Source organism: Somniosus microcephalus, chromosome 8 (genome assembly GCF_052327205.1).
Source record: "Somniosus microcephalus isolate GS21.2 chromosome 8, FLI_Smic_1.0, whole genome shotgun sequence".
Classification (NCBI taxonomy): domain Eukaryota; kingdom Metazoa; phylum Chordata; class Chondrichthyes; order Squaliformes; family Somniosidae; genus Somniosus; species Somniosus microcephalus.
This window is the reverse complement of record NC_140994.1, coordinates 246,406,467-246,431,244: the sequence shown is the minus strand read 5'-3', so window position 1 is coordinate 246,431,244 and position 24,778 is coordinate 246,406,467. Positions and strand designations below refer to the sequence as shown.

At 45.9% G+C, this 24,778-nt stretch overlaps 2 protein-coding genes across 6 annotated transcripts in view; both read left to right on the top strand.

Annotated features, from left to right (window-relative positions):
* Positions 1 to 15,236, top strand: part of arap3 (ArfGAP with RhoGAP domain, ankyrin repeat and PH domain 3) — a 312,909-nt gene extending 297,673 nt beyond the window's left edge. For 2 of the 3 annotated variants that reach the window (XM_085995934.1, XM_085995932.1), the window contains 2 exons: positions 2,898 to 2,936; positions 7,990 to 15,236. In XM_085995934.1, coding sequence (XP_085852060.1) covers positions 2,898 to 2,936; positions 7,990 to 8,259 — 309 coding nt within the window. In that variant the 3' untranslated portion in view covers positions 8,260 to 15,236. The remainder of the gene's footprint in view (positions 1 to 2,897; positions 2,937 to 7,989) is intronic. The other variant, XM_085995933.1, reaches the window with a different exon arrangement.
* A 1,426-nt stretch (positions 15,237 to 16,662) lies between these two features.
* The window catches only part of LOC147114255 (uncharacterized), a 158,924-nt gene continuing 150,808 nt past the window's right edge, over positions 16,663 to 24,778 (top strand). For all 3 annotated transcript variants that reach the window (XM_085995937.1, XM_085995938.1, XM_085995936.1), the window contains exon 1: positions 16,663 to 16,968. In XM_085995937.1, coding sequence (XP_085852063.1) covers positions 16,908 to 16,968 — 61 coding nt within the window. In that variant the 5' untranslated portion in view covers positions 16,663 to 16,907. The remainder of the gene's footprint in view (positions 16,969 to 24,778) is intronic.

Below are 24,778 nucleotides of genomic sequence, written 5' to 3'. Positions count from 1 at the left end.
ATGTCAAGGGGTGGTGGTTAGACTCTCGCTTGTTGGAGATAGTCATTGGCAGGCACTTGTGTGGCGCGAATGTTACCTGCCACTTATCAGCCCGCCTATATGTCACCTGGCCTATACTTGTATCACAATTACTTCTTTGTGGCCGCAGGATTTCCACTCTTGATGGGCGTGTTTCCAAAGATGCTATCAGTCAGTTTTAGTTTTGGAACACCAGGGCCTAGAAATTGAGTGGGGTTAGCGCCCAATTAGAGGCGCTAGAGGGCCTTGCGTCGGAATTATAGCCGCTTCGGAAATTGATTTGGGCCCTACCATCGGCGTTAGCTGATAGCGCTGCGCCGGCACCGATGACGTCATCGGTGTGCGCAGCGTCCCGGTTGCCGTGGTAACGCGGCCGGACGCCGAAATTCAGTTGCGGCCGCCTCGCCCGTGGCAGCCGCAACCAACGATTTTTCAAAAGTTTCTTGCTGGACTTAGCGCCGGCGCATTAAGGTGGCGCGGCGGCCGGCCGCTTTCCCGGCGGCCGCCTGCCCGCACCTCCCTCCCCGGACTCCTCCACCACCCCCCCCGCGGCACAGATGTGTGTGGGCCTCGAGCCCGGCACTTCTCCGAGGTGCCGGGCTCATTTTTCGTGCGATTCCACCGGCCAGCGGTCGGCTGCAGGCAGCTCCTCCTTAACAGAAGGAGGAGGCCTGCAGTACCCCAGCCTGCCGCACCGCATCGGGTGCCGCAGCGGGGGATTAGCGCCGCAATCCTGCATTCAGCGCCCATTGCGAGGCGCTGACACCCTCCATTAGCGCCCGCAGCCGTCTGGGCGCGGTGCAGCTGAATTTTTGGCGGGCGCAGCGGCAATTAACGCTGGCGCTAAATTTCGGGCGCTACAGCCCTGGCGGAGGCAAACTCAATTTCTAGGCCCAGGTCTATTATTTTGGCTGAACATGTCTGCATTCATGTTGGAATCACTGAGCACAGAAGGAGGCCATTTGGCCCATCACGCCTGTGCCGGCTTTTTGGTAGAGCTATCCAATTCGTCCCATTCCCCTGCTCTTTCCCCATAGCCCTGCTGATTTTTGCTTTTCAAGTATTTATCCAATTCCCATTTGAAAGTTATTATTGAATCTGCTTCCATCGCCCTTTTAGGCAGTGCGTTCCAGATCACAACTCGCTGTGTAAAAAAAATACATTCTCCTCATCTCCGCCCCAGTTTCTTTTGCCAATTATCTTAAGATGGTAACTAGCGCCTGCTTTTTATCCTGCATCTCTCCTGGCTCAGATTGAGGATACAAAAGACTTGTCACTCCTGAAGTTGGAAGATTCATATTCTATATTTTTTTTTTTAAATGGCCTCTGCAGTGAATCACTACCTGTGTGATATACTGTTTACCTCGTGGCTGAAGTTAAAGAATGAGTTGTGGTGCACTGTGCAAATAGCTCTACCTATCCAGTCGTGTTTGTGCTGTCTCCTCTATCTAATAAATTTGCTATGTTTATTGCTCACTCCTTATTTGGGCATCACCATTCTGTGACACTCGGTCACGCCTGCAGCTGCACACTTCTCCCACTAGATGGAGCTTCAGGCGGTCCGGAGGTTGCAGATCCCCATACCTATAGCCACAGTATCACCAATGCACCGAGAGGAAATTCGCTTTGTCCTGACTTTCTGTGGGCGAAGCCATTAAACTGTTCGAAATATCGAGTGGAGTTTCCCAGTGGCAGGGGTTATAACTGGTAGACGAGGGCACTGCCAGTCACGAGAGCATTACTTGAGTGCTTTAATCTGTTGCTAGCGGATTCCAGGCATTCTACAGCTGAAACATGGAGCATTGTTAATGCACATGGGAAGTATGGTGTGATGGGGCACGAACTTCCACGTATTGCGCTGGTAGTGAGGAACCTCCTTTGACCTGAGCCCATACTTGGGAAATTTAGGCTACTGTCTACTAGTCAAATTTAAGGGAACACCTCCTTGCCCTCAATTTGCTTGAAATCACATGTCGTTGTTAATGCTTCAGTTCTGAAAATGAAAGCTCACCTTTTACTCCCCCCCCCCCCCCCCCCCAACAAGCTCCCCAATGAGTGGGGCTGCATTCCATTATCTTTATTACCTCTTCTATTTTGCAAAGTGAAAATCTGCCCTGATTTACTATAATCAACACCAACTGCCTGTTGGAAGTGAGCAAAGAGGACGGGTAAATCCATTCAAATATTATGCAGCAGGAACATAACAGGATTAGGCCATTCATCCCCTCGCGCCTGCTCTGCCGTTCGATTAGCTCGTGGCTGACCTGTACCTCCACTCCATTTACCCAGCTTAGCTCCATATCCCTCGATGCCCTTACCCAACACAAATCCATCGATCTCAGCCTTGGTTGACCGAGGGCCCACAGCCTTTTGGGGCAGAGAATTCCAGATTTCCACGTCCCTTTGTGTGGAAGAGTTGTTTCCTGATTTCCTAATTTCCGAAATCAGATTGTGAAACCACCCACTGGAGAATTTCCCTCACCCCATTTATTGCGCTCTGCTGACGGGATCCTGTCTCTTCCCTGGAAAACCAATAGAAACATAGGAGATTGGAGCAAGAGTCGGCCATTCGGCCCCTCGAGCCTGTTCCGCCATTTAATGAGATCATGGCTGATCATCCAAACTCAGTACCCTGTTCCTGCCTTCTCCCCATATCCCTTGATCCCTTTAGCCTTAAGAAATATATCTAACTCCTTCTTGAATATATTTATATATCAAAATGGTGTGAAGTAAGCGGTTTTGCTTACCAGTTAATAATGCCATGTGTGATGCTTATGTTCAAGCTATCTGAGTGTCGAAGGTAACTGTCCTGTTGAGTTTCTGTGCATCCTTGTGCTTTTTTGCTCTTGCTTATTGTCTTTGTGCCCATTTCCTTCCAGCGACGCCTACATGCTCGGAGAACGCTGTCAATGTTCTTTGTAAGTACAACTGTGCTACTGCCTGACAGCAATACAGCCGCAAAGCTTGATTGTTACTCTCATGGGGGAAATTGCGCATGGCGACATTAGTATATTAACGTGTTAATGCACCCATATACTAATATCATAGAGCGTAACCTCACCCCATCGGATTTTGTCTCTTTATGTCCTTGATCCGGTAGGAAACTAGAGTTTATTGTCAGTTCCGTTTTGTTTGTGCTTCAGTTTTGTTTGATGTGGGAAATTTCAAAGCTTTTGAGGATTGGGGCTTGAGCATAATGCGCTCCTTTTTATATGAAGCGATGAAGTAACAGCGGATGGGAAGCTCCTCATTGCTTCCACAGCTGGGAATAGCCACCCAAAACTGTGGTATGTTTTTCAGCCATTTTGATTTTTTTTTCGGTCATGTGGCTACAGAAGGACTCTTGCCACCACAGGAAGTGCCAACACAGGAACTTCCTGCTCTCAGCTACATCAGCTCCCTAGCAGAGAGTACTTGGCTATAGCCCATTTTCTTTGAACACGTGGGCCAACTGGGGATAATTTCCAACCCCAGATTATTGTCCATTTAGTCACAAATAAATTATATCCCGTACTTCTGGCCTACCAGTCGACCTTGGGAGGAGCACCATCATGTAGGACCCTGCATCCCCAGCCTATATGCTTCCCTCTCTCTTGTACAGATGTCTGGACTCATTCCATGCACGTTCTGCTTTTTAAAGAAAGACTAAGGTTAAACATATGGAAACTAGGTGGGGCAGTATGGTAGAACATTTTCATTTCACTGCTGGCACCTGAGGTTGCATTCGGCCACACTGATGATCAGAAGATGTGCTTTGTCTGAGGAAGAGCTGGGATACACAGTGTGTCGTGACACTGTCATTGCCCTGGGTTTGGCCTTTTAAAAAAGAAAAAGAGTTCAGAGTTAAACTCGCTCTATTTTTCCTTTTTCCTCCATGCTCCAGAAGTAGTCAAGATGGCGAGTGGCCATAGTATAGAAACATAGAAGATAGGAGCAGGAGTAGGCCATTCGGCCCCTCGAGCCTGTTCCGCCATTTAATGAGATCATGGCTGATCATCCAAATTCAGTACCCTGTTCCTGCTTTCTCCCCATATCCCTTGATCCCTTTAGCCTTAAGAAATATATCTAACTCCTTCTTGAATATATTTAGTGAATTGGCCTCAACTGCCTTCAGTGGTAGAGAATTCCACAGGTTCACCACTCTCTGGGTAAATAAATTCCTCCTCATCTCAGTCCTAAATGGCTTACCACTTATCCTTAGACTGTGACCCCTGGTTCTGGACTCCCCCGCCATCGGGAACATCCTTCCTGCATCTAGTCTGTCTAGTCCTGTTAGATTTTTATAAGTTTCAATGAGATCCCCTCTCATTCTTCTAAACTCTAGCGAATACAAGCCCAATCGACCCAATCTCTCCTCACACGTCATTCCTGCCATCCCAGGTATCAGTCTGGTGAGAGAGATGTGAACATTTTTTTTTAAAAGCTCAGTGTACCAGACCAATTGAACCATTTTATGCCCTAGTTAGGATAGTTATCCAGCTGGCCTATATCATTCTTTAATATTGCTTGGTTGAGTTGGCCTATTGGGGAAATATCACAGGCAATGACTGCTCTATACAGAGCTTCTAAAAAAAATTTACTGTACAATCTTTAAAGATAATCTTTTAATCACAGCGGCCTTGAAATTCCTGGTGCCTAGGAATGAAATGGAGCAGCAAACTAGCAGTGAGGGAGATGGGTGGGTCGGGGGTGGTGGGGTCGGGGGGTGGGGGGCACAGACCCCGGATCTGGCTGGGGTTTAGCCCCGTGGAAACCTTGGTACATTCAGGGGCAGCCTCACAACTGGCCGGGCATATTATAATAGAATTCAAATCAAGGGAATATGGCAAGTGAATTTCTCCCTCATTTACACTCTTAGCAGTGCCTGTGAGTCACTGAATCACAGCATGGTTACAGCACAGAAAGAGGCCATTGGGCCCGTCGAGCCTGTGCCGGCTCTCTGCAAGAGCACTTCAACTAGTCCCACCCTTTCCCCATAGCCCTGCAAATTATTTTCCTTCAGGTACTTATCCAACTCCCTTTTGAAAGCTGCGATTGAGTCTGCCTCCACCACCCTTTCAGGAAGTGCATTCTAGATCATAACCACTCGCTGAGTAAAAAAGCTTTTTCTCATAATAACAGAAAATGCTGGAAAAACTCAGCAGGCCAGGCAACATCCGTGGAGAGAAATTAGAGTCGACGTTTCGGTCGAAACCCTTTTTCAAAACTGGAAAGGAAATGAAATAGATCGAAAGGCAGGGCTGGGAGAGAACAAAAGAAGTGAAGAGACATTAAGAGGTATTCAAAACCAGACGAGATGGTGATAGGACTAGTGGAGACAAAAGACGGCTCAGATTAGCTTTTTCTCATGTCGCCTTTGGTTCTTCTGCCAATCACCTTAAATCTGTGTCCTCTGGTTCACGACTCTTCCGCCAATGGGAACAGTTTCTCTCTATCTACTCTATCCAGACCCCTCATGATTTTGAACCTCTCTAATCAATCTCCTCTCAATCTTCTCTGTTGTAAGGAGAACAACCCCAGCTTCTCCAGTCTATCCACGTAACTGAAGTCCCTCATCCCTGGAATCATTCTCGTCAATCTTTTCTGCACCCTCTTTAAGGCCTTCACATCCTTCCTAAAGTGCGGTGCCCAGAATTGGACACAATACTCCAGTTAAGGCCAAACCAGTGTTTTATACAGGTTCATCATAATTTCCACACTTTTGTACTCTGTACCTCTATTCATGAAGCCCAGGATCCCATAAGCTTTTTAAACTGCTTTCTCAATCTGCCCTGCCACCTTCAACGCTTTGTGCACACATACCCCCAGGTCTCTCTGTTCCTGTACCCCCTTTAGGATTTTACCCTTTAGTTTATATTGCCTCTCTTTATTCTTCCTACCAAAATGTATCACTTCGCACTTTTCTGCATTAAATTTCATCTCACGTGTCTGCCCATTCCACCAGCCGGTCTATGTCCTCTTGAAGTCCATCACTATCCTCCTCACTGTTCACTATACTTCCAAGTTTTGTGTCCCCGAAAACCAGCATTGCTAGGACTGTGGGGAGGGAGTTTCCAAATTCAAAGGCCGACAGAGGGAAGAAACAGACTACGTTGGCACGGAATTTGCGGTCGGGATAACGGTGAACTGACAGCGTTCGCCTTCATTCCGCCTTTGAAACTGACCGCAACTTCAGGATTTGACGCATGCGCAGACACGCGCAAATCCCAAAGTTGCAGTCTGTCCGTGGCAGCTCCAACAGCCCCCGTATCCCCCTGCAGAGCCGGCAATCAGTGAAATCTCATAAATCATTGATACTGACCAAAACTTCTGCTCCTCCGCAGTAAGTACATAGAAACATAGAAGCATAGAAGATAGGAGCAGGAGTAGGCCATTCGGCCCCTCGAGCCTGCTCCGCCATTCAATGCGATCATGGCTGATCATCCAAGTTCAGTACCCTGTACCTGCTTTCTCCCCATATCCCTTGATCCCTTTAGCCTTAAGAAATATATCTAACTCCTTCTTGAATATATTTAATGAATTGGCCTCTACTGCCTTCTGTGGTAGAGAATTCCACAGGTTCACCACTCTCTGGGTGAAGAAATTCCTCCTCATCTCTGTCCTAAATGGCTTACCCCTTATCCTTCGACTGTGACCCCTGGTTCTGGCTCCCCCCCGCCATTGGGAACATCCTTCCTGCATCTAGTCTGTCTAGTCCTGTTAGAATTTTATAAGTTTCAATGAGATCCCCTCTCATTCTTCTAAACTCCAGCGAGTATAAGCCCAATCGACCCAATGTCTCCTCATACCTCATTCCTGCCATCCCAGGTATCAGCTTGGTGAATCTTCGCTGCACTCCCTCCATGGCAAGAACATCCTTCGTCAGATAAGGTGACCAAAACTGCACATAATACTCGAGATGTGGTCTCACCAAGGCCCTGTTAGATTCCCCAATAAACGTTAGACCCGAAGGGATTGGGTGTGACTGGGGTTTTAACAGTGTATTAACTGCTAAGCAAAGGTTAAGGGCCTGAAAAACTAGTTAAAATTTTTTGCAGTGTAAAATATGTTCATTTTAGTAAAAATTTAAATTTTTAAGAAACTTTTCAAAAAAAATGTTGTTTTTTTTAAAATTTGCCCATCTTTATTTCAGGTTTGCCTTTTCCCCATGTCATAGCCCCAACCTTTCTTTTGCTCTCTCTAACTATTTAAAAAAATTAGAATTTTAAGGGCTTACTCACTTCCTTGTTTGCTGTCTGGGAGAATTCTGCCTTTTGATTGGCGGTTTAGACAGCCTGTTGATGTCACAGCAGTTCACACTAGGGGATCTGCATTAAGTTCCGTTGAATTGAATTGTTGGTCAGAAAACCAAAAGTTCTTGACACAGGGATTGAGAGATCCTTGTACGGAGCATACATCGGGGCTTCGCTGTTGACCGCAAATTCCGGGCCATTAAGTATTTTGCTCTCCTTCCCCAGAGCTTCAGATTGGCGTCACATCAGGATTTCGGATGGAGTCAGGAACGTTGTCAGCGGACGGGTGAAAGTTCCCATCTGCTCCAGATTCTGGTGGAACAGAGTACCAAACACCCCCGCACAAATGTCCCCCCCATCCCTTCCCCCCCACAAACACACTTCCCTTAGCCCTTACCAGGAATTTCAGGGCCAGTGCATGTTACTGTAAATACAGTGGACAGACTGGTAGCACATTGAACTGTGATCCTAGAGAGGACCCGTGGGTCAGGGGATGCTTTCATTGACTGTTTTATCTCCCAATATTCATTGCGCTCATGGATGGCTAAGACTCTGTCAAGGCTGTTCTGTAACAAAGTTCTAATCACTTTGCATGATCTTGTACATTGCATGCCTGCATATGGTAAATTAAATTGATAAGAAAGGCAACTGAAGCTTTACTGATTGGGACAATATCCTGAGGCAACGCTTAGTTTTTGTTTGCCAACTTGTACGACAACACTGCTTTGCTTCCTTTCAGCCAATGAAGATGCAGCATGACCTGTTTGAGCAGCATCAGAAGGATGAGAATGCCAACGAGAATGAGCCTGTATATGAGGAAGTGCAGGACGTTAATGCGATGTTGTCGATGAACCAGGAGAGCACTCCAGCGGACCCCACGCCAATCCTGGTGACGCAGCTGAAGAAAAATTCAGTGACAAGCTTGCCAATGCAGGATAAGTTCCTGCAGGAACTGAGTTCAGCCATTCATAGAAAGAATGAGCCTCAACATGACATCACCAAGTTATAATCCATGGTGGATATTCCAGACATTTACTGAGCATAAACTGTCTCACCTTTCCTCCCTGTCGTGTGATGCGGACCAGAATGGCAATACCGTAGTCATGGAAATAACAAACCCAAAAGGCTGAAATTTGACAATAGCAGGAGAGGTAACAAACCCAAATGACAAAACAAAAGGGTTTGTACAAAACAAAATAAAAACTAACTGTGATATTAACAGATGGTGTATAGATCTCAGGGCTCAGCTGCTTATGTGACCATCATTTGCCATATTTATTGCGGCATCTAAACTCAATTGTGTTACAGTTTCAGCTGTGCTTTTTAATGGCTTGCCCATGAGGAGAGAGTTTTGGTCAATGGGAAGGTACAAAATGGTCTTTGTGGTTTGTGTGACAGTCTTGCTTGAGATGTCCTTTATCAGCGTCTGTCTGCTGCCATGATGATATATACAGGGGAAGATGTGTCCAGTGTGCTACAGATAACAATATTACAAACCTACTTAAAGAGACTGGCTAGCAATTTTTGTTATACAGAGAGCACAGAGGAAATCTTTAGAGTTTCAACAGCAGACTGTTGCAACCCCTGTGGACTTTCACCCTATTAAAGTGCCCAGTGCATAGTGTTCTTAAAGCTCATTTGATGCACATTTCATGGCCACCTACACCGGGCACTTTAGTAGTTTCCAACCAGATTTCTACAGCACAGTTGCTTGACATCTGTGCACTGTGGGCTGCTAGTAAAGTGTTTTCCGGAGGGAAATAAAACCTATCATATAAAACCAAGCATGCACCTGTTTAATGTCCTATTATTTCAGTTTCCAGAATCCTGAACTAACTCCATCTTTTTCCTTTCTTCTTGTAGCGACAAGATTGTCACAAATGAGGCTCTCACCTGACATTCTTATAACTACCCGTTTCCTATAATGACACACTATTGCCCAACAATAATACAGCGATGCTTTCTTTGGGGAAAGGAGTCTAATTTCTTAGCTTCCCTTCTACCAACTATTGAGCAAGTGACAGTTCAGTTCCCCCACACCATCTGTCATTTTTGGAACCGTCAAGTGAGAATGCCAAGTTATTTTTAGGTGAAAAAAATAATTCACCTAGTTCAAAACCCCACTAAGGTTGAAACAGTAGGAGAAAAGCCAAGATACGTCAAGAAGTAGTGGTTAGATGAGGCTAACGCTAGGTTTTAAATGCCCATAGATGGGAAGCTAGGGAAATAAGGAGTTCGATGGTATTGAAATACTGGAAAACAGTGAGTTAGAGTCAGGTGTCTTGATTTAAACAGAGACTACATGAAGCACGTGTATGATCCGCACATTTGTACCTGTGAAAGATAGTGCTAAATCTTGCTGTGGGCATACAACACTACACGGACCGCATAGTTGGACAGTTGTGTTTTTTTTTAAGCTGTGGTGTTTCCATTTTCATTATTTTTTGACTAGTTTTATTGATGAGAGTACCAGCCTCTGCCTCTCGATCACCTATGTGGATAGCACGGCTCTGCTCAGCTCCAGTCTTAGTTGTTGGAAGGGGGGAACAGGAGAAGGATTCGAATGTTGACCACAAGGCCTGTTGTATGAGGAAGTGCAAGTGGTCAATGCAATGCTGGCAAGAAAACTCACGCTAATTATGGAGACGCACGTCAACAGATCTCACTTGTAACCTCACAAGTTTGTGAAAAAACGCCTGCAGGAATTGAGTACTGACATTCAGAGAATGTTTGAATCTCAATAAGACTTTGGCAAATTCTAATACCACAGATGAAACTAGTTTCTTTCCTCAGCTTCATAAAGCTTCTAGCTTTCAAATAGAACATTAACAAGCAGGACCTGCAACATTAATTGCTCTTTTATCTGGACCACACGTCAAATCTCAGTAGACTACATGGGGGAAAAATTCAGTTGTTTGCGTCTCCCGTTAGCGCCTTAAGAGGGCGCTAATGGGGGGCAAAGCAACTAGCGCCCGGGCGCTGCAATATTTGCGCCGCTCGCGAAATATAACTGGACATTTTGCCGCGGCACTAAACACTACCGCCACGATCTCCTGCGCCGGCAGATCGTGACGTCAGTCGAGTGCGCAACGCCCCGGTAGCGCCCAGGACCGGATATTAAGTGGCGCCCCCGCCTTACCACCTGCCGCTAGCAACAACAGGTTGAGGGGAGCGTTTTGCAGTTAGAAAGGGACTGGGGGAGCGCTATTTAAAGGCGACCGCTTCCTGCCTTTTTTGTTGGTGACATTTTTGCACCACACATTCAGAGAGAGAGAGAGAGACTTCTGGAGAGATTCAACGCTGTGTGAAGGAGTTTTGGGTACTGAGCAGCACTTTGCAGGTTCATCTTGATTTGCCCTTCCTTGCTTTGCCAGCGCTCTGAGGTAGCGCCTTGCTGCTCGGCCTTTGCGCCTTAAGACAGGTGTGAAGCATCTGATTTAGCGCTCCAATCACCTCCAGGGGCGATAAAAGCCAAGTTTGCCGTTGGAGGCGATAATTAGCGCCAGGCGCTAAAGTTTGCGCACAGCCGATAATGGTGCCCCAAACGGGGCGATACTGAATTTTTCCCCCATATGTTCTGGTCATTATTTATACTTTATTCCATAATCTAAACCTATAAAGCATGAGAACAAGCATTACCCTGGTTTCAAGCTACTGTTGAAGAGAATAAAAACAAACTCTCTTGTTTCCTTATTTCACACTCGAGCAAGAGGAGAAGCGGGTGACTGCGCTGTGGGAAAGCAGTTCTACTATTAAACTAGAACTGCATTTATTTGTACTCTTGCAGTGAGACCACACTTGAATTTTGTAGCTAGTTTTCTGGCATACTTACTAAAGGACGTAGAGTGAATGGAAAGGATTCAAAAGATGACAAGAAGGATATTGGCAGAGGCTGGTACTCTCATCAATAAAACTAGTCAAAAATAATCAGTCAGTCAATGTGAGAATTCCATTGTATATCCATGGATTCACAGAAAAAAGGGTCTAAAAATTGGGGGGGGGAGAGTATGGTAAATATGTAGTAAACATTCTATGGAGAAACAGAGGACACAGGATTTGCATGGACTCCGTTACAAATGGTTTGGTTTTTTGTACTGTAGATCTTATATCCAGTTCATTCAATCTACACTTTCTCCCATTTTATTTTAATACTTGCCTATTTTAAACATACACTTGTAGTGGAAGATTTTGAACACCCTGGCTATTGATTGATGTTTGCTTTGTGATCTTTATCTTTTGGCTGCAGCAGTGGTTTAACTGGAGTGGGTCCTCTGCTGGAAGTCCTGACATGGATAGTGTCAAACAAAAGCTGCTTTTATTATTGGCTTCGTGCCATGGGCTCGTGCAACTGCTGGAGACTCCAAAGGAAAGTGATTGGAGTCACCACGGCCAGCCATAGGCAGCAATTTCCTCAGACCTTCTCCCACGCCACCACCGTAATTGCGTCGGAAGTTTACACACTTAATTGAGTTTCCGGCGCACTTTTGGCAAAGTTATGGCGGCGGAGCGGGAACAGCTCTGAGATACTTCATGCCCTAGGTTTTTTAGCCAGGTCTTTCTCGTGGTTTGCCTTAGGAAATCTTACAACTTTACTTTGGGTTGCCTTGACTGCACCAGACCTGTTGGGAGCCGGTGGCACTGGCGTAGCGCTAAACCCATTAGGAGCAGGAGGAGGCCATTCAGCCCCTCCGGCCTGCTCTGCCATTCAGTTAGATCATGGCTGAGCGGCACCTCAACTCCATTTACCCACCTTACCTCCAAATCCCTTGGTACGCTTACCTAACAAGAATCTATTGACCTCAGTCTTGAAAGCTCCAATTGACCCAGCATCCACAGCCTTTGGGGGAAAGAATTCCATCATTCTCACTACCCTTTGTGTTGGAAAAGTGCTTCCTGATTTCACTCCTGAACAGATTGGCTCTAATTTTCCCCCACCAGAAGAAATAGTTCCTCCATATCTACTCTATCAAATCATTTTAACATTTTAAACACCTCGATCAGATCACCCCTCAATCTTCTATGTTCAAGGGAATAAAAGCCAATATAAAAAGAGCTCGATTTACATTGTATCTGGCAGTCTCAATAAACTTGCCGTGAACATGTAGGGCTGGATTTTGATTCTGGAGGCGTGTAGGAGGCGGGACTACAACTTTCGGGGTTGTAGTCCCGCCTCCATTGAGTTGTGGCCAACCCACGTGATTTTCACTTGATTGACCTTGTTGAGCCCACCCAGCGGGCTCAGCAGGCCAATTAAGGGCTACCCGGCAACAGGTGACATCACAGATTGACATCTCATCTGTCAAGAGCTTTTGACAGATGAAATATCAGCGTTTGACAGCTCTTTGAAGCTGTCAAACACTGAAAATCTGTAGACTAAGTTAATTCCTTCCTCTCAGGCTGATTTAGAGATCTCTCCAGGACAGAACGCTGAATGCTGCAACTTTTGACAGCTCGCGGCCATTCTGCTTTCTGTGCCAGTGAGATGAGGGACTCCTGAGACCTGAAGGAAGGAAGGCTGTAAAGGTAAGTAAAACTTCTTTAAACACTTTACACACACCAAACACACTTACCTCTTCACTCATGCACCCATCACTCACCTGAACACCAGACATCTCGAACCCTCCAGGTCCTTCAGCGCGATGGCCCACCTCGCTAACTTGGCGTAGTTTGGAGCCGTCGGGAATCCCACACTTCAGGAATAAAAATTGGGATTAGGTTAACAGGCAGTTAATTGGCAGTAATCCCCTTCCCGCCTCGGGGAGGCGGCTACCAGCACAGGTCGGGTATCCGCCTCCTTTGAAACTGGCATGGAGGCGGGTTGGGGGCGGGATGGGTTCGTGCCCCCCGATTTCGAGATTTTAACCCCCCACACGCCTCCAATCCCGCCTCCACGGCCCAATTAAAATCCTGCCCGTAGACTCGGATATCATGGCATCTACAGCAAGAATGCTATTCAAAAATATTTTGAGTCAATACATGTCTCCAGGTTTCTCCCCCTCCTCTCCTGAGGCAGTGACTCTTGCTGGGGTACCGTTCCTTGGGTGCTGGTAGCCCACTGGACCCTCATTCAGGTGACTACTCATGTTTGAGCCTACACAGTGAACATCAACAGGCTATTTATTCTGGGGGGGGCGGAGGGAGGTATAACAGCTGAGCATGGCCCTATCGTCACCTGACTATCACACATCTGCACTTTCAAGCAGATGTTACAACAATCGGGGCTGACAACACTGGCCTCAGCGACCCTGAGATTATTGGTGGCACCTGTACCAAGGCTTACTGTGTACTTCCTTTCTTGGCAAGGGTGCCTTCTGTCATCTGTCTCCCCCACAATTGAGCAAGAGAGGAAGTATCAAGAAAGCAGTCTCGCCAGTGACCAGCATGTCTGCACTTTTCCGAAGAGACGCTTTAAAAATAGCCTGTTTCTCACAAAGTTTAGATGAGATTTCTCAAATTTGCAGGACTATGGGGAAAGAGCAGGGGGGAGTGAAATATAGAAACATAGAAGATAGGAGCAGGAGTAGGCCATTCGGCCCTTCGAGCCTGCTCCGCCATTCAATGAGATCATGGCTGATCATTCAAATTCAGTACCCTGTCCCTGCCTTCTCCCCATATCCCTTGATCCCTTTAGCCTTAAGAAATATATCCAACTCTTTCTTGAATATATTTAATGAACTGGCCTCCACCGCCCTCTGTGGCAGAGAATTCCACAGGTTCACCACTCTTTGGGTGAAGAAATTCCTCCTCATTTCAGTCCTAAATGTCCTACCCCTTATCCTTAGACTATGACCCCTGGTTCTGGACTCCCCGGCCATCAGAAACATCCTTCCAGCATCTTGTCTGTCCAGGCCTGACAGAATTTTATAGGTTTCGATGAGATCCCCTCTCAATCTTCTAAACTCCAGTGAGTATAAGCCCAATCGACACAATCTCTCCTCATACGTCATTCCTGCCATCCCAGGTATCAGCCTGGTGAATCTTCGCTGCACTCCCTCCATGGCAAGGACGTCCTAATTGGAGAGCTCTTTCAAAGAGCCAGCACGGGCACGATAGACCGAATGGCCTCCTTTTGTGCTGTATGAGTCTACGATCTTGTGCTGCCGGTTTGGTCTGGCAGAATCTTGCGGGTGTACCGTCTGCGACTTTTTCACCCGTTAGCATTGACAGATGGAAAATGCCAGGCAAATGCACCCGCGATTCTCCGATGAGCTTCTTTCTGTATCCTCCGAGGCTCCTGCCAGTGGTGTAGGGCTTTGGAACCCCCCTCTCACCCACCCCACTCCCCTCCCACCATATCTGTAACTACTCCCTAGCTTTGCTGCTTTCCCTATTTGTAGTAAAATGCTTAACGCGTCCTTTATACTTGGGAGTACAATTTGCCCACAAATATCAAATGGAGCAAACCTGTCCCCTTTGTGGTAAAGCTTAGACATATTAACAAGGGCATAGTGTAGTTATGTACATTTTATGCTTGCAGTCAGTTTACTCGACATCTGCACCCGGGGTGACTGACTGGTAGAGATGCATGTAAATCACTCTCTGGAGTGGAGACGCCAATTGGTGAAGTTCACTTATGTATGCTTAATACATTCATACTACATTCCTGTGTGCGCAAACAGGTCAACGTCTGTGTAAACATAACCTGCGCCAAAGTGTTTGTGCACCAACTTTGCCAGTCGGACGTTTCTACCCTTGTAAATGATGGATGATCTAGTTCAGGTGTGAGAACAAATATGTAAAAACATGCTATGTATGCTATAAATATTGTCTTTTTTATTATTTGTAAAGACTGTGCACAGTGTTTACACGAACAAATATCATTTATAATATAACTCCTCATATAATTTTTTTAAACTTTAAATATAATGGTGAATTTGCAGTAAAATATTTAGACTTTTTCAACTCCAGTGTAGACTCCGTGATTTTGTTTTCCTGTAAATAATGTACAGTTACATTTTTGTATTATAAAGTGGTTATTTCAGCCTTCCCACGGAGTTTGGCTGATTTATTTTTGCGTACTTATTAAAAGATCGCAAATGTTGTCAAAGAAAATGTAAATGCTGGTATGGACTTGTGCTATTCAATAAATCGATTCAATATGCAACAGAAAGAGCCTCAGAATGTAATATTATCTGTGATAATGCTCCTGTAGAGTTTTGCTATGTTGTAGGCGCTATATAAAGGCAAGTTGTTGTTGCAGCTGCAGAATATGTACAAAGCACTGATAATTCACCCACCTCGACATTTTCCTCCTCCTCGCCAGAAGGTTCTGACTTTTTTTTAAATTCATTCATGGGATGTGGGCATCGCTGGCAAGGCCAGCATTTATTGCCCATCCCTAATTGCCCTCGAGAAGGCGGTGATGAGCTGTCGTCGTGGTACAGCCGAGTGGCTTGCTAGGCCATTTCAGAGGGCAGTTAAGAGTCAACCACATTGCTGTGGGTCTGGAATCACATATTGGCCAGACCAGGTAAGGACGGTAGATTTCCTTCCCTAAAGGACATTAGTGAACCAGATGGGGTTTTACGACAATCCGATAGTTTCACGGTTACCATTACTGATACTAGCTTTTTATTCCAGATTTATTTAATTAACGGAATTGAAATTCCCCAGATGTCATGTTGGGATTTGAACTCTAGATTACGAGTCCAGTAACATAACTACAGGAAACTCTCTTTTAACCGGCACCCAAATAACCGGAAATCTCTCTTAACCAGCAAAATTCAGTAGTAGGTTCAGGTAAGCTTTACTTTATATTAGTGGCCGTGTAACCGGGGTTCCTGCACCTGTTGCTGTGCAACAGGGACTCCTGGATCTGTGGCCGTGTAACCGGGACTCCTGCACAAGTGCCGTGTAACCGGGGCTCCTGCACCTGTGGCCGTGTACGGGGCTCTCGTACCTTAGTAAGTATACCACGCCGGTCCCGTCGGTGCCGGATAAAAAAAGTTTCCTGTACATAGGATTGCATAAGATATGTGGCATGGAAACAGGCCATTCGGCCCAACCAGTCCATGCCGGTGTTTATGCTCCACTCGGGCCTCCTCCTGTCTTTCCTCATCTAAATCTATCAGCGTAACCCTCTATTCCCTTCTCCCTCATATGTTTGTCCAGCCTCCCCTTAAATGCATCTATACTGTTCGCCTCAACCACTCCCTGTGGTAGTGAGTTCCACATTCTCACCACTACTGTTACCGTCAAACACCTCAGGCGGGTGTATAGTTAAAACCAATGCCAACTGCTCTCTCACGCCAAGCCCAGGTGGCCAGAGAGAGAGAGAAAGAAAGAACTTCATCAAATGTCTTTTACAAATGCACTTCCTGTTATTGATTCGCTTTCCCACAGGCCTCAAATTATTTTTTCAGTTGTAAGATTCAGGTGAGTGCTAGCAAGGAGGCGGACTGCACCTAATTGTTTCGATCTTGCGATCCTTAACTTTTAATAGATTTCACATAAAAGAGTCATTAAGACTTAACTGTATATTTCCTGATAAGGAAATGTTTAGTTTGTTCTCAGAAACAAATTGAGGAAATGTGTACCATCACCTCTTCTAGTGGTTTTGCAGTACTTTGTGTCTTGTGTGTCTATAGATAGCCACATATATATTAGTCACAGGCAAAGGAACCAAGAGACTCCGCGTGCGATATTCATCGGGGAAACATGTCCGTTGGTTTGATGTTAAGTTTCCTTTTTTTCCTACTTCAGTCTGCTTTGGCACACGGTAAGTAGCTTTTTCTATCACATTCACCATGTTTAAAAGATCTAATTCAGAATGAGCCTAAACTAAAAGCTGTTCTGAATGTTGTAGGGTCGGTGGAAAATGCTCCACCACAGCTGTTTTGCTCTTCAGTGTAATGAGCCCACTATCTTAACAGCAAAATGTTTCTTCATCTCAGTATCTTATTCCACGGGACCCCGGTCTTAATCACACCATTGTGTCAAATTGGTTGTACTTTTACTTTGAAATATTATTAGGGACGTGGTACCAGGGCACTTAGAAAATCATAAGATGATTGGGCAGAGTCAACACGGATTTATGAAAGGAAAATCGTGTTTGACAAATCTGTTAGAGTTTTTTGAGTTTGTAACTAGCAGGGTAGGTAAGGGGGAACCACTGGATATAATGTATTTGGATTTTCAGAAAGCATTCGACCTCCTCGGCATCCCCGATTTTAATCGCTCCACCATTGGCGGTCGTGCCTTCAGCTGCCAAGACCCTGAGCTCTGGAGTTCCCTCCTTAAACCCCGCTACCTCTCTACCTCTCTTTCCTCCTTTCAGACGCTCCTTAAAATCTACCTCTTTGACCAAGTCTGCCCTAAATCTTACGTGGCTCGGTGTAAAATTTTGTTTTATAACACTCCTGTGAGGCGCCTTGGGACACTTTACTATATTAATGGCCCTATATAAATACAAGAGGTCGTTGTTAAGTGAGTGGGCAAAAACATGGCAGATGGAATATAACGTGGAGAAATGTGAAGTTGTCCACTTTGGCAGGAAAAGTAGAAAAGCAGAATACTTTTTAAATGGTCAGAGAGTGGGAAATGTTGGTATTCAGAGGGACTTGGATGTCCTTGTAATGAATCACAGTAAGTTAACATGCAAGTACTGCTAGCAAATGGTATGTTAGTCTTTATTACAAAGGGATTGGAGTATAAGAGTAACAAAGTCTTACTGCAATTATATAGGGCCCTGGTGAGACCACACCTAGAGTATTGTGTATAGTTTTGGTCTCCATACCTATACTGATTCCAGGGATGAGGGTATTGTTCTATGCGGAAAGATCGAGTAGAATGGGGCTATATTCCCTAGAATTTAGAAGAATGAGAGATGATCTCATTGAACATATGAAATTTTTACTGGGCTTGACCGGGTAGATGCAGGGAGGATGTTTCCCCTGGCTGGGGAGTCTAGAACCAGGGGTCACAGTCCCAGAATAAGTTGTCGCCATTTAAGACTGAGATGAGGAAAAATTTCTTCACTCAAAGGTTTGCGAATCTTTGGAATTCTCTACCCCAGAGGGCTGTGGATGCTCAGTCGAGGTAAAAGATCTTGATTGGCGGAGCAGGCTCGAAGGGCCGAATGGCCTACTCCTGCCCTTATTTCTTATGTTCTTATGAACTCACACCACCAATTGTGTTAGCTGAATCCTCAGTTTATGGAGCTTGTGGTCTCTGTCACATTTCCTCTTTTCACTGATCGCTGCAGTTTTGGGAATCAGGGTGTTACAACCAACTTCTGTGCCCGCAGATTCGGGAAGGGGAAAATCAGACTCAGTTCGTACCTCTGATTGCTGTCCTTATAACTACCTTTTAATTTTTTTAAGATCACCTACCAGGTCTTTCCTATCAGAGCGGTAAAGCCCAATTTTCTCCACTCTTTCCTAATAACTCAAGCCTCTGACACAAGAACCCAGCCTCGTGACTCTTTGCTGCAACACTCTCAGTGTCTGAACATGTGCTTTGTTTCTTGGTGACTGGAGCACTCATCAGTTTGACTCTCACTTCCTCTAACTTGTACCTTACCGTTTTGACTCTGTAGTTCAACCAACTCTTGGCCTTGCTGATCGCTGCTTTGCGCTGGTTTAATATGTTGAGGGTCGAGTCCACTAAGACTCTCTTAACCTCTTCCTTAGCTATTTCATGGCATACGTGTGCCACCCATTTCTCGAACTATCAGCAACACTTTACACTTGTCAGCATTAAGTTTCATCTGTCACTGTTCTGCCCACTTACATATTTTGTCCAACTCACTCTATAGTGTCTGGTCTGCCTCCTCCGAGTCCACTGCTGATTTTAGTTTGGTATCTTCTGCAAATTTAACTAGTCTGGAATATTAAATATTAAAGCTGGCTTTGGACTTCAAGATGCATTCGAATTTTTTAAAAATGGGAAAATCCTGTAAGAAAGATAGACTAACATTTACACAGCATCTTATCACATCTCTCATATACAATGTATTACTTTACAGTGCAGTGACTGTTATGTAGGTAAACATGGTGGCCATTTTGCACACAGTAAGATCCCATAATCAGCAATGAAAACCCACAACCTTCTAACTCTTAGGCAAACGTTCTAACCACTTCACCAAGTTGGCGAGTTGTTAGAGTAGCGTATGTGGTTTGAAGCACCCATTGTAGAAAGGGCATAAAAGCTATAGCTAGCATTCAAAATAGATGCACCAGGATGATGCCAACAATGGAAAATTGTAGGAATGAGGAGAGATACAGGACCTGTTTCCACTGGAACAAAGAAGGCTAAGGGCATTTATTTTGTTAGGTAAGGATATCAAACTAAAGTGGGCAAATGGAGTTGAGGTACAGATCAGCCATGATCCAATTGAATTGTGGAGGAGGGACGAGGGGCTGAATAGCCTACTTCTGTTCCTGTGTGCCTTAGAGTATAATATACTTGGATAGAACAAATGAAGGAGAGAGACACGATGAGTTGCTAAACCATGTGCTTGCTTTATTAGGCCAGAGTGAACTGAGTAAGCTCATACCAAACCACATGATAATATATAATAACAACAGAAAACGCTGGAAAAACTCAGCAGGCCAGGCAACATCCATGGAGAGAGAAACAGAGTTAACGTTTCAGGTCGAAACCCTTCTTCAGAACTGAGAAAAAAGCAGGAAATGAAACAGATTAAAAGGCCAGTTTGGGGGCTGGGAAATGGGGGAGGGGATGAAAGAACAAAAGGGAAGGTCTGAGAGGTGAAGAGACATTAAGAGATATTCAAGGCGAGACGAGATGGTAATAGGACAGGTAAAGAGACAAACAATGGCTCTAGATGAAGTGTGAAATACGCTGGCAGAGTGAGAGACAGCTGCCGTGTGGGAGAGAAAAAAAAGGAAAAGGCACAAACCAAAGGTGTGGATAAAAAATATATAAAAATATAATAGGGGCCGAGGTTATGATCTGAAATTGTTGAACTCGATATTGAAGGCTGTAAAGTGCCTAATCGGAAGATGAGGTGCTGTTCCTCGAGCTTACGCTGAGCTTCCATGGAAAAATGCAGAGGTCGCGGACGGTGAGGTCTGAGTGGGAATGGAGCGGTGAATTAAAATGACAGGCGACCGGAAGCTCGGGGTCACCCTTACGGACTGAATGGAGGTGTTCCGCAAAGCGGTCACCCAATCTGCGTTTGGTCTCCCCAGTGTAGAGGAGACCACATCGTGAGCAGCGAATACAGTATACTAGATTGCAAGAAGTACAAGTAAATCGCTCTTTCACCTGGAAGGGGTGTTTGGGGCCCTGGATAGTGGGAAGGGGGGAGGTATAAGGGCAGGTATTGCATCTCCTGCGCTTGCACAGGAAGATGCCGGGCGAAGGGGAAGGGGTGCTGGGGGTGATAGAGGAGTGGACTAGGGTGTCTCGGAGGGAGTGGTCCCTACGGAATGCTGAAAGGGGAGGGAAAGATGCATTTGGTGGTGGGATCAAGTTGGAGGTGGCGGAAATGGCGGAGGATGATCCGTTGAATGTGGATGCTGCTGGGGTGAAAGGTGAGGACAAGGGGAACCCTATCGTGGTTCCGGGAGGGAGGGGCAGGGGTGAGGGCAGAAGTGCGGGAGATAGAATAGACACGGTCAAAGGCCGTGTCAACCACGGTAGAGGGGAATCCTCGGTTGAGGAAAAAGGAAGACATGTCGGAAGCACTGGTGTGGAAGATGGCATCGTCGGAGCAGTTGCGGCGGAGACGGAGAAACTGGGAGAATGGAATAGAGTCCTTACAGAAGGCGGGATGGGAGGAAGTGTAGTCCAGGTAGCTGTGGGAGTCAGTGGGCTTGTAGTGAATGTTGGTCAGTAACCTATCCCCAGAGATGGAGACGGAGAAGTCGAGGAAGGGAAGGGAAGAGTCAGAGATGGACCGTGTGAAGGTGAGGGAAGGGTGGAAATTATGATAATACATAAGACTGCTTTCCCCCTTTAAAAAAATGTATGTATTCCCTAGCTTTTTTTTCTTTTAAATGAACTACAAATCCTACAAATGAACTACAAATCCAGTTTATTAACAGGTTTGCTGAGCCTACAGAAGATTTTGGTGTTGAACCAATTTTTGGGCTGTTTTCTTTTGGTTCTGACCTCAAAGATGTTTCTATCACAGACTTGTTTGAAACTATGTTTTACTTCAATCCACTTTGAGTGACTTCAAGTACCCGGAAATAATCATTTGTTTTCTCACAGAAGTCCACATGTCATTGAAAAGGTCTACTTGGCCATGACCAGGTTTGTAGTGGAGTTTTGGATGGTTTGTTTCAGCAATTTTGGCAAACGCTGTATTTGCTGGCAAGTAATTCAAGATCACTGTCTAATCCAGGCCAATAAGCAAAGCTTCTTGCAATTGATTTCATACTGACGATCCCTGGATGTTCAATATGAAGTTTGGCCAGAATTCTATCTCGCAAAGAAGTAGGTACCACCACTCTGTTCCCCACTTGATACAAACTTGTTCACAAGACAGTTCTTGATGGTTATGGAATGGTTTAAATTCTGTGTCCATACACTATTCAGTCCATCCATTCAAGGTGTTTTCATACACTCTTTTCAGTACTGAGTCCTTCTGAGTCTCATCTGCAATCTCAGCTGCATTCACGGGAAAGTCTTTGTCAACTGCACCTAGCGTGAAAATCTCACCTTCACTTCCAACACACGAGTCTTCATGTGGCAACCTGGACAAGGCAGCTGTCATTGCGTTTTGCTTTAAAGTACGATATTCAATCGTGTAGTCATATTGTGACAACAACACTGCCCAACGTTGCATTCTTGATGCGGCCATTGCAGGGATGGCAGATTTGGGCCCCAATATTGTTAGGAGCAGTTTGTGATTGGTTATCAGGGTAAACTTTCTGCCCATCACAAACTGTTGGAATTTCTTGATTCCAAACACTATGTCGAGTGCTTCCTTTTCAACTTGTGTGTAGTTTCTTTCGCTCTTTGCGAGGGTTCATGATGTGAACGCAATTAGTTCCTCTTGGCCACCATCCATTACGTGGCTTATGACAGCTCCCACACCATAGCTGGAAGCATCACACGCTAACTTAAGCTCACGATCTGTGTCGTAGTGCACAAGTAGAGCATCGCTAGCGAGACTTCTCTTACAAGTGTCGTAAGCTTCCTGTTGCGCTTCCACTGGACATCCTTCTTAAAACGCTCGTGCAATGGAGCTAACATGGTCGCTAACTCAGGTAAGAAACATGCGTAGTACTGGACCATTCCAAGGAAAGATCTTAACTCAGGCATGTTCTGTGGCTTTGGAGCATTGATGACAACATCAACCTTTTCCTTAACTGGTTACAAGCCATTTGCATTAACTTTCAGACCAAGGTACACAACCTCAGGCTGCACAAAAGCAGATTTGCTTCTTTTCAATTTGACATTGTGGGCATTCAACCTTTGAAGCACCATATCTAAAACTTCTGGATTTTCTTCCTCACTGCTTGTTGTGATCAGTAAATCGTTTTGATTGCATAAGCAATTTGGAACTCCTTGCAAAATCTTATCCATCGTAGCCTGGAAGATTTTGGGGGCGGACTTTACACCATACTGTAGTGTATGTAACTGTTCTACCTTTAAGAGAACTATTGTATGTAACCGTCCACCTTTAAGAGAACTATTTTAGGTGTGGCACTACTTTATTCTGGCTGCTGTATACTGTAATACCGACGGTGACCACACCGATATATAAGTGCTGTGGCAGAATTTATTGGGCAGATTCGCCCTGACCTTCGAATAGTAAAGTCCTGTTTAAGTTACTCTTGTAGTCTGTGTATTACTTCGCTATACAACCCACAGACTTTACAGTGGCGACGAGTTCGATCTTACCCTGCGGCAACAATACTTCTGAAGAAGTAAACGAGCGTCGAGAAGAGGCACCCGCCCTCGTCGTTTTGCTGAGAGAAAACTCGAGTCTGCAGACCAAGAAAGGAGGAAGATTTCAAACACGAAGTCTTCCATCAGCAACAGGCACGGATTGTCCCTTCTGCCACGGTGGTGAGTGAGCCGATCAACACGAGAGGCAAGTCGGCCACGGTGACTGTAAGTAAAGGGAAAATAGAAACAAATAAACGGAGGATAAGGGCGGTGCACTCGACCACGGTCGAGGGGGAAAGGAGCCGGACAGAAGTCGGGCCCAGAGGCGCTGAGACTGGGGCAGCGTGGAGCAGAAGCCGCGGTACAAGCGGGCTGGGGAGCGTCGTGAGACGGCTAGACCGCGACGGCGAAAAAGGCCGGACAACTACCACGACCACGAGGCGCTGCGACCGGGATCATAAGGCGCGGAGGCAATAAATAAATAAATAACTAAATAACCCGCGAAGAATCAGCCGCAGCCGGGGAGGAAAGGACCGGACTGCGGGAGGTCTGGGAGAGGCGTTTAAAGCCGCTGAGGGAGAGCCGCGCGAGCGGGAGAGACAGAGCCCGAGAGAGAGTGAGCGAGAGCCGCACAAGCGGGAGAGACAGAGCCCGAGAAAGAGCGAGCGAGAGCCGCGCGAACGGGAGAGACAGAGCCCGAGAGAGAGACCGAGCGAGGTTCCGGTCAGCGGCTCACAGCAGCTGCCGTGAAGGACCAGGAGCTGGATCTGTCCGACGCCAACTGGTTGTCCCCAGCGCCGGTTGCCCCTGCCAAAAAGAAGAAGGGGGGGGGGAACAAGGAACGCGATCGGCTTTTCTAGCGCGCGCTTCAGAATAAACTGAAGCCGGCGCACAGACCGCAAACCCCGTAAACCAGCGGTCGGCGCCCGAGGGCAAAGCTTACCCTCCCACCAGAAGAAGACAAGCGCGGGAAACTGCCATTTTCGGAGGCGGGGAAGAAGACAAGCGCGGGAAACCGCCATTTTTGAAAAAAAAAGAGGAAAAGTTAAAAAGTTAAAGAGAAATTCTGTTGTTTCGCAGAGAGATAGTGAGAGATAGTGAAGATGCCTAAGCATGGTAACATCAACAACTTCGATGCCGAGGTGGAAGATTGGGCCACGTACGTAGAACGTATCGAGATATATTGTGAGGCCAATAAAATAGATGATGATGATAAAGCTCTCACCTTATTAAACGCAATGGGGGCGAAGACATACGGGCTATTGAGGCATCTTCTATCACCAGCTAAACCGACGGATCAGACCTTCGCTAATATTGTTGCTGTTCTGAAGGATCACTTGAACCCCACACCGCTGATGTTGGCGGAACGATTCAAATTTTATGCGAGAACGCAACGGAAAGAGGAAAGCAACGCAGAATACTTGGTCGAACTGCGTAGATTAGCGAAATACTGCCAGTTTGGAGGAAATCTGACAGAGGCATTGCGAGACAAGTTCGTGTGCGGGTTGTCGAAGGAAGGAACGCAAAATCGACTGCTCGAAGAGAACGACCTTACACTTGATAGGGCTGTCCTTATTGCAGCATCACACGAAGCCGCAGCGAAAGGAACTGCGGAAATGCAGCTAAAGGCAGCGGTACTCAGTGTGGATCAAATTACTTCGGGTACAACAAAATGTTATCGTTGTGGGAAGACAACACATGACCAGAACCAATGCTGGTTT